Source organism: Panthera onca, chromosome X (assembly GCF_046562875.1).
Source record: "Panthera onca isolate mPanOnc1 chromosome X, mPanOnc1 haplotype 2, whole genome shotgun sequence".
NCBI classification, from domain to species: Eukaryota; Metazoa; Chordata; class Mammalia; order Carnivora; family Felidae; genus Panthera; species Panthera onca.
This window is the reverse complement of record NC_138357.1, coordinates 76,084,785-76,098,678: the sequence shown is the minus strand read 5'-3', so window position 1 is coordinate 76,098,678 and position 13,894 is coordinate 76,084,785. Positions and strand designations below refer to the sequence as shown.

General features: G+C 39.0%; 1 protein-coding gene across 7 annotated transcripts in view; it reads left to right on the top strand.

Moving 5' to 3' along the window:
* Nucleotides 1–13,894, top strand: part of HEPH (hephaestin) — an 89,858-nt gene that overhangs the window by 8,371 nt on the left and 67,593 nt on the right. For 3 of the 7 annotated variants that reach the window (XM_081793657.1, XM_081793654.1, XM_081793652.1), the window contains 7 exons: nucleotides 450–652; nucleotides 2,754–2,998; nucleotides 6,999–7,211; nucleotides 8,346–8,528; nucleotides 9,628–9,882; nucleotides 11,751–11,919; nucleotides 13,137–13,273. In XM_081793657.1, the coding sequence (XP_081649783.1) occupies nucleotides 450–652; nucleotides 2,754–2,998; nucleotides 6,999–7,211; nucleotides 8,346–8,528; nucleotides 9,628–9,882; nucleotides 11,751–11,919; nucleotides 13,137–13,273 (1,405 nt within the window). Of the gene's footprint in view, nucleotides 1–446; nucleotides 653–2,753; nucleotides 2,999–6,998; nucleotides 7,212–8,345; nucleotides 8,529–9,627; nucleotides 9,883–11,750; nucleotides 11,920–13,136; nucleotides 13,274–13,894 lie in introns of all 7 variants that reach the window. The other 4 variants (XM_081793655.1, XM_081793656.1, XM_081793653.1 and 1 more) reach the window with 3 other exon arrangements.

Genomic DNA, 13,894 nt, shown 5'->3' with positions numbered 1-13,894 from the left:
AAAACAATTCAAAGAGGATGGGAAGTGGCAACAATGAAAAAAGAAGCAGAGGAAGAATTGGTGACTTGGCTTAGGTAATAAGTGAGTTAGTGGCCAAATCAGGTTTCTAGTGCCTGTTTCCTGATTCTTGGGCCAGAGTACATTCTTACTTTTATACTGTTGAAGGAACTCTATCCAGATTTCTAATCTGAAAGAAGTGATACATAATTATCACTATAAGTGACCTTTTAACTTTGCTCTCCAAAGTCCAGTATACAGAGATTATTGAATGTTTCTTGAACTGAAAGGGATCAGGTAAGGGAGGGAGAGATTCTGGGCTAATTGGTTTTTGCTTTCTCAGGCATTTGGTTTGGCTCTTGCCTTTTTAGTTTTCCAGACACACACAAAGCCCTTTTGTTTTTTCTTTCTTTCTTTCTTTCTTTCTTTCTTTCTTTCTTTCATACCAGCAGCTATTCATTTGCCTGTTTCCCAGAGTTATGTGGGCCATGAAACCAGGCCATCTCTTCTGGGCTCTGTTGTTTCTGCAACCTTTGTGGCCCCGACTGACTGATGGGGCCACTCGAGTCTACTACTTGGGCATCCTGGATGTGCAGTGGAACTATGCTCCCAAGGGAAGGAATGTCGTCATGAACCAGCCTCTGGACAATGATACGTATGTTTAATCATTTGTGCAATTATAGCTGGGGGGGGGGGTACCACTGAGCTCAGGAGGTAGCCTTTTGAAGACCTTTTTTCAGGTTATGGTTAGCCAGCTCCTGATCTCCATGGCCATACACCCAGTGGCACGTTTCCTGGTAAGATGGTTAGTTGACTCAGGTGCCAGCATCCTATATGGAGTCTGCTTTTCCACACTGAGGTGTCCCAGCATTTTTAGGGTCCTAAAGGTAATTCCATATTCTCTTGATTCTAAAATGTTATCTACAATGCTTTCAAAGAAGAAAGAAATGTGAAAAATATACAGTATTTCTAAGATGTATGTGATGGAACCATGCTACCATAGGTCGGTGTAACTATATTGATTTCAGATATGTGAAAATTTGAAAAATTATGGTAATCCTCAGAATCAGGTAACTAACAGTAATGGCTATCACTATGTGACACTTTCTCTATGACAGTCACCATACTAGAAATTTACATACTTTGTCTCACTTAATTCTCACAAAACTCTAGGATGTGAGTATGAATATCCTCATATTATAGATGAGAAAACTGAGATTCAGGAAGAGCAAGTGACCTGCCCAAGTCCCACAGCTAGTAAATGGAAGGGCTGGAATTTAAGCCTGGGTAAAGTGAATACAAAATTGGTACTCTTCTCACCATTCTGCCTTTCACAGTTTCCATAAGATTAACCTTTCTTTTTTAATGGTTATTTTCGAGAGAGAGAGAGAGAGTGATAGAGAGAGAGAGAGAGAGAGAGAGAGAGAGAGAGAGAAAGTGTGAGTGGGAAGGGCAGAGGGAGAGGGAAACACAGAATCAGAAGCAGGTTCCAGGCTCTGAGCTATCAGCACAGAGTCCAACACGGGGTTCAAACCCATAAACTGTGAGATCATGACTTGAGCCGAAGTCGGACACTCAACCAACTGAGCCACCCAGGCTTCCTGAGATTAACCTTTCTTAATCTTAGAGGCTTGAAGATTCTCCACAAATATCTATTGGGGGAAAAAAAAGAAATGTATTAAAGAATCTTTTGTGATCTTGAGTCACTTTGTCTCCCCACAGTGTCAGAGTTTTCTAAAGTTGATTGTAATGCCTTAGAACTCTATAAGAAAAACTAAAGTAAGACTAGCAGCTATCTTTTTTTGAAAAACCACCTTCCTATTCATCTAGTTTTGGAGTAACAGTCTTTTTATTAAAGGTGTCCTTGAGGGATAACTTTATTATCTTCCATTCCCAATACTTTGAAATAATAGTTAACATTTATTAAGCTGTTACTATTTTCCAGGCACTGTCCTAAGCTCTTTATGTATTTAAAATTTTTTAGTCACCAGTATCGACTGGTACCATGATTACGTCCATTTTACAATGGGAAAAATATGCATAAAGAAGTTAAATAACTTGGGGCACCTGGGTGGCTCAGTTGGTTAAGCGCCCAACTCTTGACTTTGTCTCAGGTCATGATGTCACAGTTCATGAGTTTGAGCCCTACATTGGACTCTGTGCTGACAGTGCGGAGCCTACTTGGGATTCTGTCTTCTTCTCTTTCTGTCCCTCCCCCACTTGCTATCTCTCTCTCAATCTAAATACAAATAAACTTTTTAAAAAAAAAGCTAAGTAACTTTCTCAAAGTTCCACAAATTTGTAAATGACAATATGGGCAGTATGGGAATCATCTGGCTCCAGAGCTTGTGATCTTAACCATTATGCTAGAAGACCTCTCATATATAGCAAGATGACTCAAGGTCAGGTCATATGGATTGGGAGTTGATCACCTAAAAAGAGTGAGTCCGTAGTTGCTGTCTCTTCATTACTATATATTAGGTTGAAGTGTGAAATTGCCTTTTTTTTTTGTAGTTTAAAAGTGGTCAAATATAAACAATTTAATATAGTCTAATTTCAATTTTATGTAGTTGAATTTAATGCTTCCCATTGTCTAACAGTTAGATTCTAACCTAAAGCTTCTGTGTTTTGATCAGTACAATCACATCTTCTCTTAAACAAAAATAGACATTTTTTGGTCAGCTCCCTCTGGAAAGGGTCTCCAGATGTTTAAAAACTGTGGCAAAATTGTGCATCGTTCTTTTCTTTCTTCCCAGAGTAGCTTCCAGCTTCTTAAAATCTGACAAGAACCGGATAGGGAGCAGCTACAAGAAGACCATCTACAAGGAATACAGAGATAGCTCTTATGTGGATGAAATAGCCCAGCCTACTTGGCTGGGCTTCTTGGGGCCAGTGTTGCAGGCTGAGGTGGGAGATGTCATCCTTATCCACCTGAAGAATTTTGCCACTCGTCCTTACACCATCCACCCCCATGGTGTTTTCTATGAGAAGGACTCAGAAGGTAAATCAGACCACCCTTTCTTTCTCCTATCCACAACAAAGACTGCATTTCTTTTAGTGTCATTTTAGAGAGAGGAGCTGGGAATGAAAATAATATTTAATCTCCTTATTGATCTGAATTGGCAGGGTAGATAATATGGAGATCCAATCTACCTTTTATCATAAAGAATTACTTGAATAAGATTTTTTCAAAATTTTATTTAAATTATAATTAGTTAAAATATGGTATAATATTGGTTTCAGGAGTAGAATCTAGTGATTCATCACTTATATATAATACCCAGTGCTCATCAAAACAAGTGCCCTCCATAATATACATAAAATATTTGACTGTACTTTGGGAAGAGAAGAGTGAGCTTCAAATGTAATGGAGTGTTATTCTAGTGTCACAGTCTTCTTTTTTTTTTTTTTTTGCATCCATATACCACATTTAATATAATTTACATATGTTTAATTTACTTATATGTTGAGGTGGGTTTTACTTGACTAGTTAACATATTATATTTTGTAAACATTTATAATCCTAATTTCATTATTTTACCTTAACATTTTGAACAGCACATTCTTTCTTCTGAATCTTAAATAATTCCATAAGCCCTTGAAAAGCTTAGTGACCATCAGGTACTGTGCCCATGGGTTTATTTATTTATTTATTTTTAATTTTTAATTTATTTATTTAAATTCAAGTTAGTTAACATAGAGTGTAGTATTGGTTTCAGGAGTAGAACCCAGTGATACATCACTTAAATATAACATCCAGTGTTCACCTTAGCACAGTGTCACAGTCTTCTGAAAGGTCCGGTTTTCTTCTTAAGAGGAAGTTCAGTTTACTAATCTGTAACCCCCATCCAATGGCCTATGATAATGACACAACACTGAGTGAGGGAAGTAGAAGGGAATCAGGTTTTGACTGGGCCACTAACGCCCTGTATCACCTTGGGTAAGTTATTTTCCACAGTTTTCTTCTCTGTAGAATAGGTAAGTGGACCAACTGATCATTAAGTTGGATTCATTTAAAAAAGTAATTCTAATATAGTTAACATTCAATGTTATATTAGATTCAGATGTACAATATAGTGATTCAACACTCCATACATCATCTGGTACTCATCACAAGTGCCCTCCTTAATCCCCATCACTTATTTAAGTCATCCCCCCACCCACCTTCCCTCTGATAACCATCAATTTGTTCTTTATAGTTATGAGTCTGTTTCTTGGTTTCTTCCCCCTCCCCGTTTTATTTCTTTTGCTTATATGTTTTCTTTCTTAAATTCCACATATGAGTGAAATCACATGGCATTTGTCTTTCTCTGACTGAATGATTTTGCTTAGCATAATACTTCATAGTTCTATTCATGTCATTGCAAATGGCAAGATTTCATTCTTTTTATGGCTGAATAATACTCCATTGCATATATATCTATATATCTATATATCAATATCTATATCTATATATCAATATCTATATCTATCTATCTATCTATCTATCTATATTATATATATAAGCAACAGAAATAAAACGGGGAGGGGGAAGAAACCAAGAAACAGACTCATACCTCTATAGATATCTATATTATAGATAGATAGATATATAGATAGATATCATATCTTCTTTATCCATCCATCAATGGATGGACACCTGGGCTGCTTCCATGTCTTGACTATTGTAAGTAATGCTACTATAAACATTGGGGTGTATGTATCCCTTTGAATTAGTGTTTTTGCTCTACTCTAGAGGAAGGGGGTGGGTCCACACAGTGCTGGGTCCTTTAAGACTTCAAGTTTTGAATCCCAGCCATGTGCCAAAGAAGCACACAGGAGAGCTGTGGTGCAGGGTAAGTTGACTGATCTTGCTATTCTGTGATGGCTGCCTGAACAGTGCAGGGTGTGAGATCCCCTGTCTGGGAACAAGAGATTAGGGTGGTGCCATTTCCACCCCAACACCAACAGGATGGGACCTCAGAGCAGCACAGCAGCCTCCAGTGTAGGCAGGGCATATTTACACTAAACCCACCCCCCTGTGCCTGAAAACTGCATATTTACTAGAACAAGACTGACTTTAAGCCAGCACAGAATGTCTCTCCTCTAGAAGACCAGCATAGGCAGCACCCAACATTCACTAAATATACTGAAAATTGAGTGCTTCAAAATGACATCTGCAGTTCTGGTGGAAATAGGTACAGGCTTATTTTTTTCCTGTTTTTTCCTTTCTTCTTCTTTTTTTTTCCTTTTTTTTTTTTTTTTTTTTTTTGAATCAGGTTCATAGTTTCTTGTTTGTTTCATTTCCTTTTCTGTTCTTTTTTTTTTTTTTTTTTTTTTTTGGTCATTCTTCTTTGTGTATTTTCTTTTTCTTTTTACTTTACTTTTTTTTTTCCTTTATTTTTCTCTGGAATCGACTGTATAGTTTTTTTTTAATTCGCTGCTTTTTTTAAATTCCCTTTCCATTTCTCTTGTTTTGGGGAATCAGGATTTTTTCCTCCAGGCTTATTTTAACAATCAAATCAAATCACACCTATTTAAATGTCCAAACACTTCCCATTAAAAACTCAGCAGAGGACTGACCAGTGGGAAAGAGCAGACAAAACACAACAGCAGAGTGCACACAGCATATACCAGAAATACTTCTTGAAGTGCCATGTGACCCCTTTTTAATATAGCAGTACTCTCAGTTTCAGGAAACATAACAAGCTTTTAAAACATGCAAAAGGCAGAAACTTAGCCAAAATGACAAGAGGAATTCTTCCCAAAAGAAAGATCAAGAAGAAATCATAGCCAGGGAGTTGCTCAAAAAACATATAAACAATACATCTGAACAAGAGTTTAGAACAACTGTCATAAGACTACTAGCTGGGCTTGAAAAAGGCATAGAAGACACCAGAGAAACCCTTACTGAATAGATCAAAGACCTAAAATCTAGTGAGGCTGAAATAAAAATTCTATAACTGAGATGCAAAACCAACTGGATTAGTCACAATGAGGACTGAAGAAGCAGAGGAGAGAATAGGTGATACAGAAGATAAAATTGTGGAAAATAATGAAGTTGAAAATAAGAGGTAAAGTAAACTATTACATCATGAGGGGAGACTTAGGGAACTTAGTGACTCCATAAAATGAAACAATATCTGTATCATAAAAGTCCCAGGGGCAGATGAACATGTAAAAAGGGGCAGAAGATTTATTCAAACAAATTATCGCTGAGAAGTTCCCTAATCTGGGGACAAAAAAAGGCATTCAAGTCCAAGAGACACAAAGAACTCCCCTCAAAATCAGCAAAACCCTGTCATCAGCTTGACATATCAGAGTGAAACCTGAAAAATACAAAACTAAGAAATAATTTGGAAAGCAGCTAGGGACAAATGTCCTTAACCTACAAGGGTAGACACACATATGGTTAGCATCAGACTTGTCCACTAAAACTTGGCAAGCCAGAATGGAGTGGCAGGAGATATTTCACATGCTGAATAAGAAAAATATGCAGCCAAAAATTCTTTATACAGCAAGGCTGCCATTTAGAATAGAAGGAGAGATAAAGAGTTTCTCAGTTTTTTTTTCTTTTTCTTCTTCTTTGGGGTCGATCCCCAGTAGTGTGATTACTGAATCATAGGGTAGTTTTATTTTTAATATTTTGAGGAACTTCAGTCAGCTTTAGATTGAAATTCTGTAATTGTCTATTTTCCAAAGAGGGCCTGAAGAAAGGGCGGTGGGGGCAGGAATTCTGTCTTCTTTCTTGCTTCTATGCCATTGGTTTTGCACGAGGATACTATTGGATCAGGCTGTGCAGCACTTTCCATGGCCACAGCTCCTTCTCCAATGGCTGGCACCTCTCCAGGTGCTGGGAGGTTGATATAAAGTCTGTGGTTCTTTGGCTGGATATTACCTGAACAGGTGCCCTCTTCAGGTGTGAGGACCACTGTCTCATATATCATCCCTCTCTTGGCTTCTATATCTGTTACATTCGTTCTCACTCACCGAGACTGGGCATGTGCAATTTCATTTTCTAGGCTCCCTATACCCAGATGGCTCCTCTGGTCAGCTAAAAGTTGATGACTTTGTTCCCCCGGGAGGCAGCCACATTTACAACTGGACCATTCCAGAAGGCCACGCACCCACTGATGCTGACCCAGCATGCCTCACCTGGATCTACCATTCTCATGTAGATGCTCCACGAGACATTGCTACTGGTCTCATTGGACCCCTTATCACTTGTAAAAGAGGTACAGACCCCATGGGTGAGCTACTGAGATGTGGTGTGGGATATTTCCAGGAAGCAGTGATGTGTGTTGGATCACCTACATATTAAACAGCAACCTCAAGGAGTGTTAATCCAGCACCTTTATTTATTATTAGGAATAAACCACGCTAAACTTTCTTTCTACTATTTTCTTTTATTTCATTACCTTTCAAAAAACTTTCGGGGCACTTGGGTGGCTCACTTGGTTAAGTGTTTGACTTTGGCTCAGGTCATGATCTTGTGGTTTGTGAGTTCAAGTGCTGCATCAGTCTCTGTGCTGACAGCTTGGAGCCTAAAGCCTGCTTCAGATTTTGTGTCTCCCTCTCTCTTCCCCTCCCCAACTCTTCCTCTCTCAAAAAAATAAATAAACATTTAAAAAATAATAATGTTTTCTTATTTTTTCTTACTTCATTTTAAAACCTTGAATTAGTAATGATGAGAGTCAAGTAACATAAAAGTAAGGTGTGCACTAAGAGTTTAAGTGTGATTTATATCAAAAGTGGAGCCAATAGGATTTGGGGAGAACTGGAACTTAGTTGGAAATATGATAAGTTTAAGTACTGCCAGGCCCAGAAGACCTGGGTGTTGCAGAAGTATGGTCAGATTAAAGCCCTGGGTTGAAGGCATAGGTAGGGATGGTGGGAGGGATATTAATCGTATATGCTTAACCTTCAAGTCCTAGGATCAACTGAATTGGGTTTAACGGGGGTAATAGAAATTTGGAAATCAAAATTAGCAGCAAAAGGGGTGTCAGGGTGGCTCAGTCAGTTAAGCATCTGATTCTTGATTTTGGCCCAGGTCATGATCTCACGGTTTGTGAGTTTGAGACCCAGTTGGGCTCTGTGCCGATAGCACAGAGCTTTCTTTGGATCTTTTCTCTCCCCCTTCTTTCTCTCTGCCCCTCCCCCACTTGCTCTCTCTGTCTAAAAATAAATAAATAAACATTTAAAAATAGGAAAATAAAAGAAATTATCAGCAAAAGGCCTCATCTGTTTTCCTGTTGACAACAGACTCTTAAGTCACCCTGTCTTGCTATTTCTTTCTTATGAGTACCCTTTGCAGGTTACTGTTGCTAAGGAAGGGATGTTTTCAAGGGCATCTTTCTTTCTTACTCTAGGAACCCTGGATGGGAATTCCCCTCCTCAGCGGAAGGATGTGGACAGTTATTTCTTCCTGCTCTTCAGTGTGGTAGATGAGAACCTTAGCTGGCATATTGATGAGAACATTGTCACTTACTGCTCAGACCCTGCCTCAGTAGACAAAGAAGATGAAGCCTTTCAGGAAAGCAATAGGATGCATGGTGAGCTGGGAGAGGGTGGCCACACCATGACAGTGAAGACTGATGGAGAGTTTGTACTGGGCCTAGCATTTGGTGGATACTTTCACATATTTGGTTCTTTTTAACTTCACAAGAACTAAAAATAGTAGGTGTCTTTTCCCTGTTTTACCTATAAGGAAACTGAGGATCCAGGATTACAGCTAACAGATCTGTCAGCTGTTATCCAGCTAACAGATAAACTGCACAGCTAAAATTCTAACCCTTATCTGTATGACTGCACAGTCTGTGCTCTTGCCATTAGATGCCCTGCCTTCTAATGTGGAATGGCCTAGGTTATCAATTCCAAAGTCATGTACCATATGCTCAGTCACTCAGGGTGAGTGTTGCCCACCGATACAATTAGTCAACATTTCTTTGTCCTAAAAAGGTTAGAAGAACTACCCACTTTGTGGGGGAAATGGTTGGCAATGAGGTAGTTGATCATCTTAATTAAATCTAAAACAAACTAAAGACACAAAAGCCCTGAGTCATGAGCAGATAACTTATTTTAGTAATAGAAACAATTTGATTTTATTTTTGTTTAATTAAGAAAGGGATTTACTTCTTCTCAAAGCCAGACAATTCCAAGGGGAGATGAAAACTCAGATGGAAGATGTAGGGATGGCTTGCACAGTTCAAATTTATCTTTAGTGTAACAACAATTGCTTTTGATAACCATGGTAATTAGTTAACTTGACAATTGTCCTGTGGAAATTTCTGAAGGAAATTGGCCTGGAATGAAAGATTAGCTTGCAAAATAAACCCCATTCTTTAGAAAACTTCTTCAGATTTCTGGGTTGGAATCTTGGTTCTATCACTTAATAGCTCTGTGGCTTTAGGAGAGAAGTAACTTTATTTCTCTGATCCTTGGTTTTCTCGTTGTTTGCTTGAGAGCAACAATATCTGCTTATTTCCCAGGAGTGTTTGTAAGGTTTTAAATGAAATAAAGCATATGGTCAACATAGTCTGCTTTTTAAAAATTTATTTAAATGTTATCTATTATTTTTGTCCGATGGCAAACCTTCTCCCATTAGGCTGTATTTTCCTAACTCTGATATTTTATTTGGATTTTTATTTGCAGCAATCAATGGCTTTGTTTTTGGTAACTTACCGGATCTAAGCATGTGTGCACAGAAGAGTGTGGCCTGGCACTTGTTTGGCATGGGCAATGAAGTAGATGTCCACACAGCTTTCTTCCATGGACAAATACTAACCATCCGGGGCCACCGCACTGATGTGGCTCACATCTTTCCAGCCACCTTTGTGACTGCTGAGATGGTGCCTCAGGAACCTGGCACCTGGTTGATTAGCTGTCAAGTGAATAGTCACTTGCGAGGTGAGATTAAGCAACTCTGACCCTTGAAGTATAGAAGGGAGACGGCATTAATGGTCATCAGGTGTCTGGAGCCATAAGATAGGTCTTTCAGGTGGGACAGCTAGGTATAAAGAATGAAATACTAGACTAGAATTCTGGGACCTAGCCAGGACTTTCCCTAGCTCAGCAGTTAACATGCTGTCCTCTTTGCTCGGAATTCGAAGGAATTAAGATCTGGAGCAATTTGCAGCTTATTGAACAGGGAATGAAGGAGAAATTAAAGAATAGTAAGGCTTTTTCAGGAGATCATAGAGTACTGTGAGCAAGTAGTGATGCTCTAGTTGGGAACCAACAGTTATAGGGGTAGAAGATTTGGTTTTCAGAGAGAACATTGTTGAAGTAATGACATAGTGCATTGAGGAGCATCAAAGGAGAGGAAGAATATATGAGACAATGAAGAGCACTAGATGAGTGATTAGAAGGTTTGAGATATTGTCTCACCTCTGTGAAAAACTCACTGTATGACTTTGGAAAAGTGTTTTCCCATGTATAGACCTCATTTTCCACATCTATAAAATTTGTTAGATCATTGCTAGCTCTTTCTTTTTTTTCTTTCAAATTTTTATTTAAATTCTAGTTAGGTAACATATAGTATAATATTGAGCTCACACTTTCTAGAATGATTTGATATATAATAAATTAGGTGGATCTCAGGAAGGTAATATGAGCCAGCCAGAAAAACCTGAACTCAAATCTTGGTTCTACCAGTTGTTTAATTAACTTTGGTTGAGCTCAGGTAACTTCTCTGAGAGAAGAAAATAAGCATTCCAATTTGCAGTTAAAAGATAGGATTATAAATCTCAGTTTCACCATTGACTAGCTGTGTAATCTTGGGCAAGTTTCTTAACCTCTCTGATCCTTAGTTTTCTTCATCTGCAAAAGGGCACATTAAAAGTCTGTTTCACAAGACTTTTAATCCTCATAATCATATGAGGATTGAAGGAGGTAACATGTAAAGGTAACATAAGGTATTATTATCCGTTATTACTATGCATACCTCAATGTAAATTCTTGCACATTTGGAGATACTATTTATAATTCAAATTTTCCTGAGGTGCCTGGGTGGCTCAGTTGGTTAGGCCTCTGACTTCAGCTCAGGTCATGACCTCACGGCTTGTGAGTTTGAGCCCCGCATCAGGCTCTGTGCTGACAGCTCAGAACCTGGAGCCTGCTTCAGATTCTGTGTCTCCCTCTCTCTTTGCCCCTCCCCTGCTCATGTTCTGTCTGTCCCTCTCTCTCTCTCTGTCTCAAGAATAAACATTATTATTATTATTATTATTTATAATTTGAATTTTCCTGACATTCCCAAGTCTGCAGCTTCATCTCTATGTATAGAAGAAGTTCCATTATTTTGGGAACTTTCCAGTTTACATGTAACTTACTTCCCTTTTTCTTCTTACTCCTCTTTTTAAAAAAATGTGATGCTCCTGTCAGCCCAGTGTAGACTTCCCTATTCTCATTTACAAAACAGGGGTTAAAGCTCAGATCTAGGAAGTGACTGGCCTAAGGTCATATAGCGAGTGATAAGGATTAGATTTGAACTCAGGTATTTCTGACTTCAAACTCTGTGATGTTGCTACAATGTAAGCCTTTTGAAGAAGCAAGAATGTGATCTAGTAAACAAACAAGTGGTGGTGAGCAAGTGAAGGTACTTGAATTCCCACATGGAATTCCCACATGGAATGCTCCCTTTCTCCCAGTCACGCTGTTAAGGAGTAAAAGAAAGTGGCATAGTGAAGGAGGGGGTAACAGGAGAAGGAGGAAGGTGGGTCATCTGGGTATACGACCTGTTGGGTAGAATGGATCCAGCCATTATGTTCTTCCTCCAGATGGCATGCAAGCACTCTACCAGGTCAAGTCTTGCTCTATGACTCCTCCCATGAACCAACTCACAGGCAAAGTCCGGCAGTACTTCATTGAGGCCCGTGAGATTCTATGGGACTATGGCCCGATGGGGCATGATGGGAGTACTGGGAAGAATTTGAAGGAGCCAGGCAGGTAAGAGGCAGTGGGCTTCCTCCCCCAGCTCCTGGGACCAGACCTCCACCTTTTACACCCTCTCAGAAATCTTTCACTTCACTTAGACGTTACAATCATTGTCTGGCTAGAATTACATGACACAACTCTTAGCCAAATTCTTGTGGTCCCTTAGAGAGTTTGCTCTTAGGAAGCTACAAAGATTTTTGTAGGGTTATGTCATATTCTCAGCAAAGGATCCAAGTAGAGTTTGAGATTGCTCCTGTTATGATCCCAGGCCACATTCAGAAAATAAAACTCAAAAGAAACCAGAACAGTTGAAATGGCATTTATCCAATTCTTCTTTATTTGACTCATTGTTTACCTCATGGTCCTTTCCTTTCTTTTCTACAGCCTGAAGGAGGCAATTGAAAAGGAGTGTAAAAAGCACTGTGAGAAATGTAGGAAAAGTGGGAGAAACCCACCTTGTAGCCATTCCATTCTCATCCTTTTGGAAGAACTTCTCCAAATTCTTCTACCTTACCCATGAATCACGTAGGGAAAATAGAGCAGAAGGTTAGTTCCCTATTCAGTTGCTAGGCCTTAACTTATACTGACTCACTGGGCTATCAGTGATTCCAGATCTTTTACAGAAGAGGTACTTAGAAAATGACTAGGAGAGTTTTGGGAGGAATATTCTAGGGCACCTGTCATGTTTATTCTTCTAGTGAGAAATAATGGAATGAATCTGCAGAAACCATAAGAAAGTAGGAACTTGGATCTCAGCATAGCTTCTAGAATCTCCAACTGTGCTTGCTAAGTGTTTTGGCTTTCATTTTTAAGTTAAGAATATTTTTGATTAAGGTGAGAAAGGATCTTGAATACATGAGGATAATTAGGACATGTATAAGGCTATGTAACTTAAGAGGGCAGAACTTTTCCCATCGTCTGGAACTTGCAAAGGGAAGATTTCAGTCTACTATAAAGAATCCCAACCATTAAAACTCCAATAACAAGAAGGATTTGTTTTCTCTGAAAATAAGTCCACTGATCTTTGAAAGACTCAAGCAGGCAGAAGCTATATATCACTAATTAGTGGTGTCATCAAAGGATATAACTTCACTGTGTGGAATTTAACCTGGGTTATCCCTGAGGTTCTTACTAAACATAAGTACCCATAACTTAATGAGACCAAGGATGAGGTGGGGATCTATATGATACATAATTAAATCATATGACATTTACCTCTTTATATCCAGTGGCTCAGATAAATTCTTCCAGAAGAGCTCCAGTCGAATTGGGGGCACTTACTGGAAAGTCCGATATGAAGCCTTCCAAGATGAGACATTCCAGGAAAAGGTGCAGATGGAGGAGAATACGCATCTTGGAATCCTGGGTGAGGAATTCTTAACATATGAAATTCATTTACTGGAACCTGAGAACTGGTGAGGACTTAGACACTGGAACCTGGGGCACCTCAGAGGTACACTTGAAACAAGCATCTCCCAAACCGAGTCCTGAGGGATGAATATCTGGTGAAAAAAATGTTACAAGTCTGAAAGTGTTTGAAAAACACTAGGTTAAACGTGGTCAAATAGTGTTTGCTGCAGGACTTCTCATAAACTTGTATTTATTTTTGTTCATCAAAAATATTCAAAATGTGAAGAATATATAGAATTCATCATACTTAATTACTGAACTTTTTATTAGTGAACATCTTCTGGTAACACTGTTATACAGATCACACTTTAATTTTTTTAACATTTGTTTATCCTTGATGGGGGGCAGAGAGAGAGGGAGACACAGAATCTGAAGTAGGGCCCAGACTCTGAGCTGTCAGCACAGAACCCAACATGGGGCTTGAACCCACGAGCTGCAAGATCATGACCTGAGTTGAAGTTGGATGCCTTACTGACTGAGCCACCCAAGCGTCCCCAGATTACACTTTTAGAAGTGCTTCTGTAGGTATATTTCTGAAGGGATATACAAGGCAGTAAGACTGTTCAGGTTCCTGGCA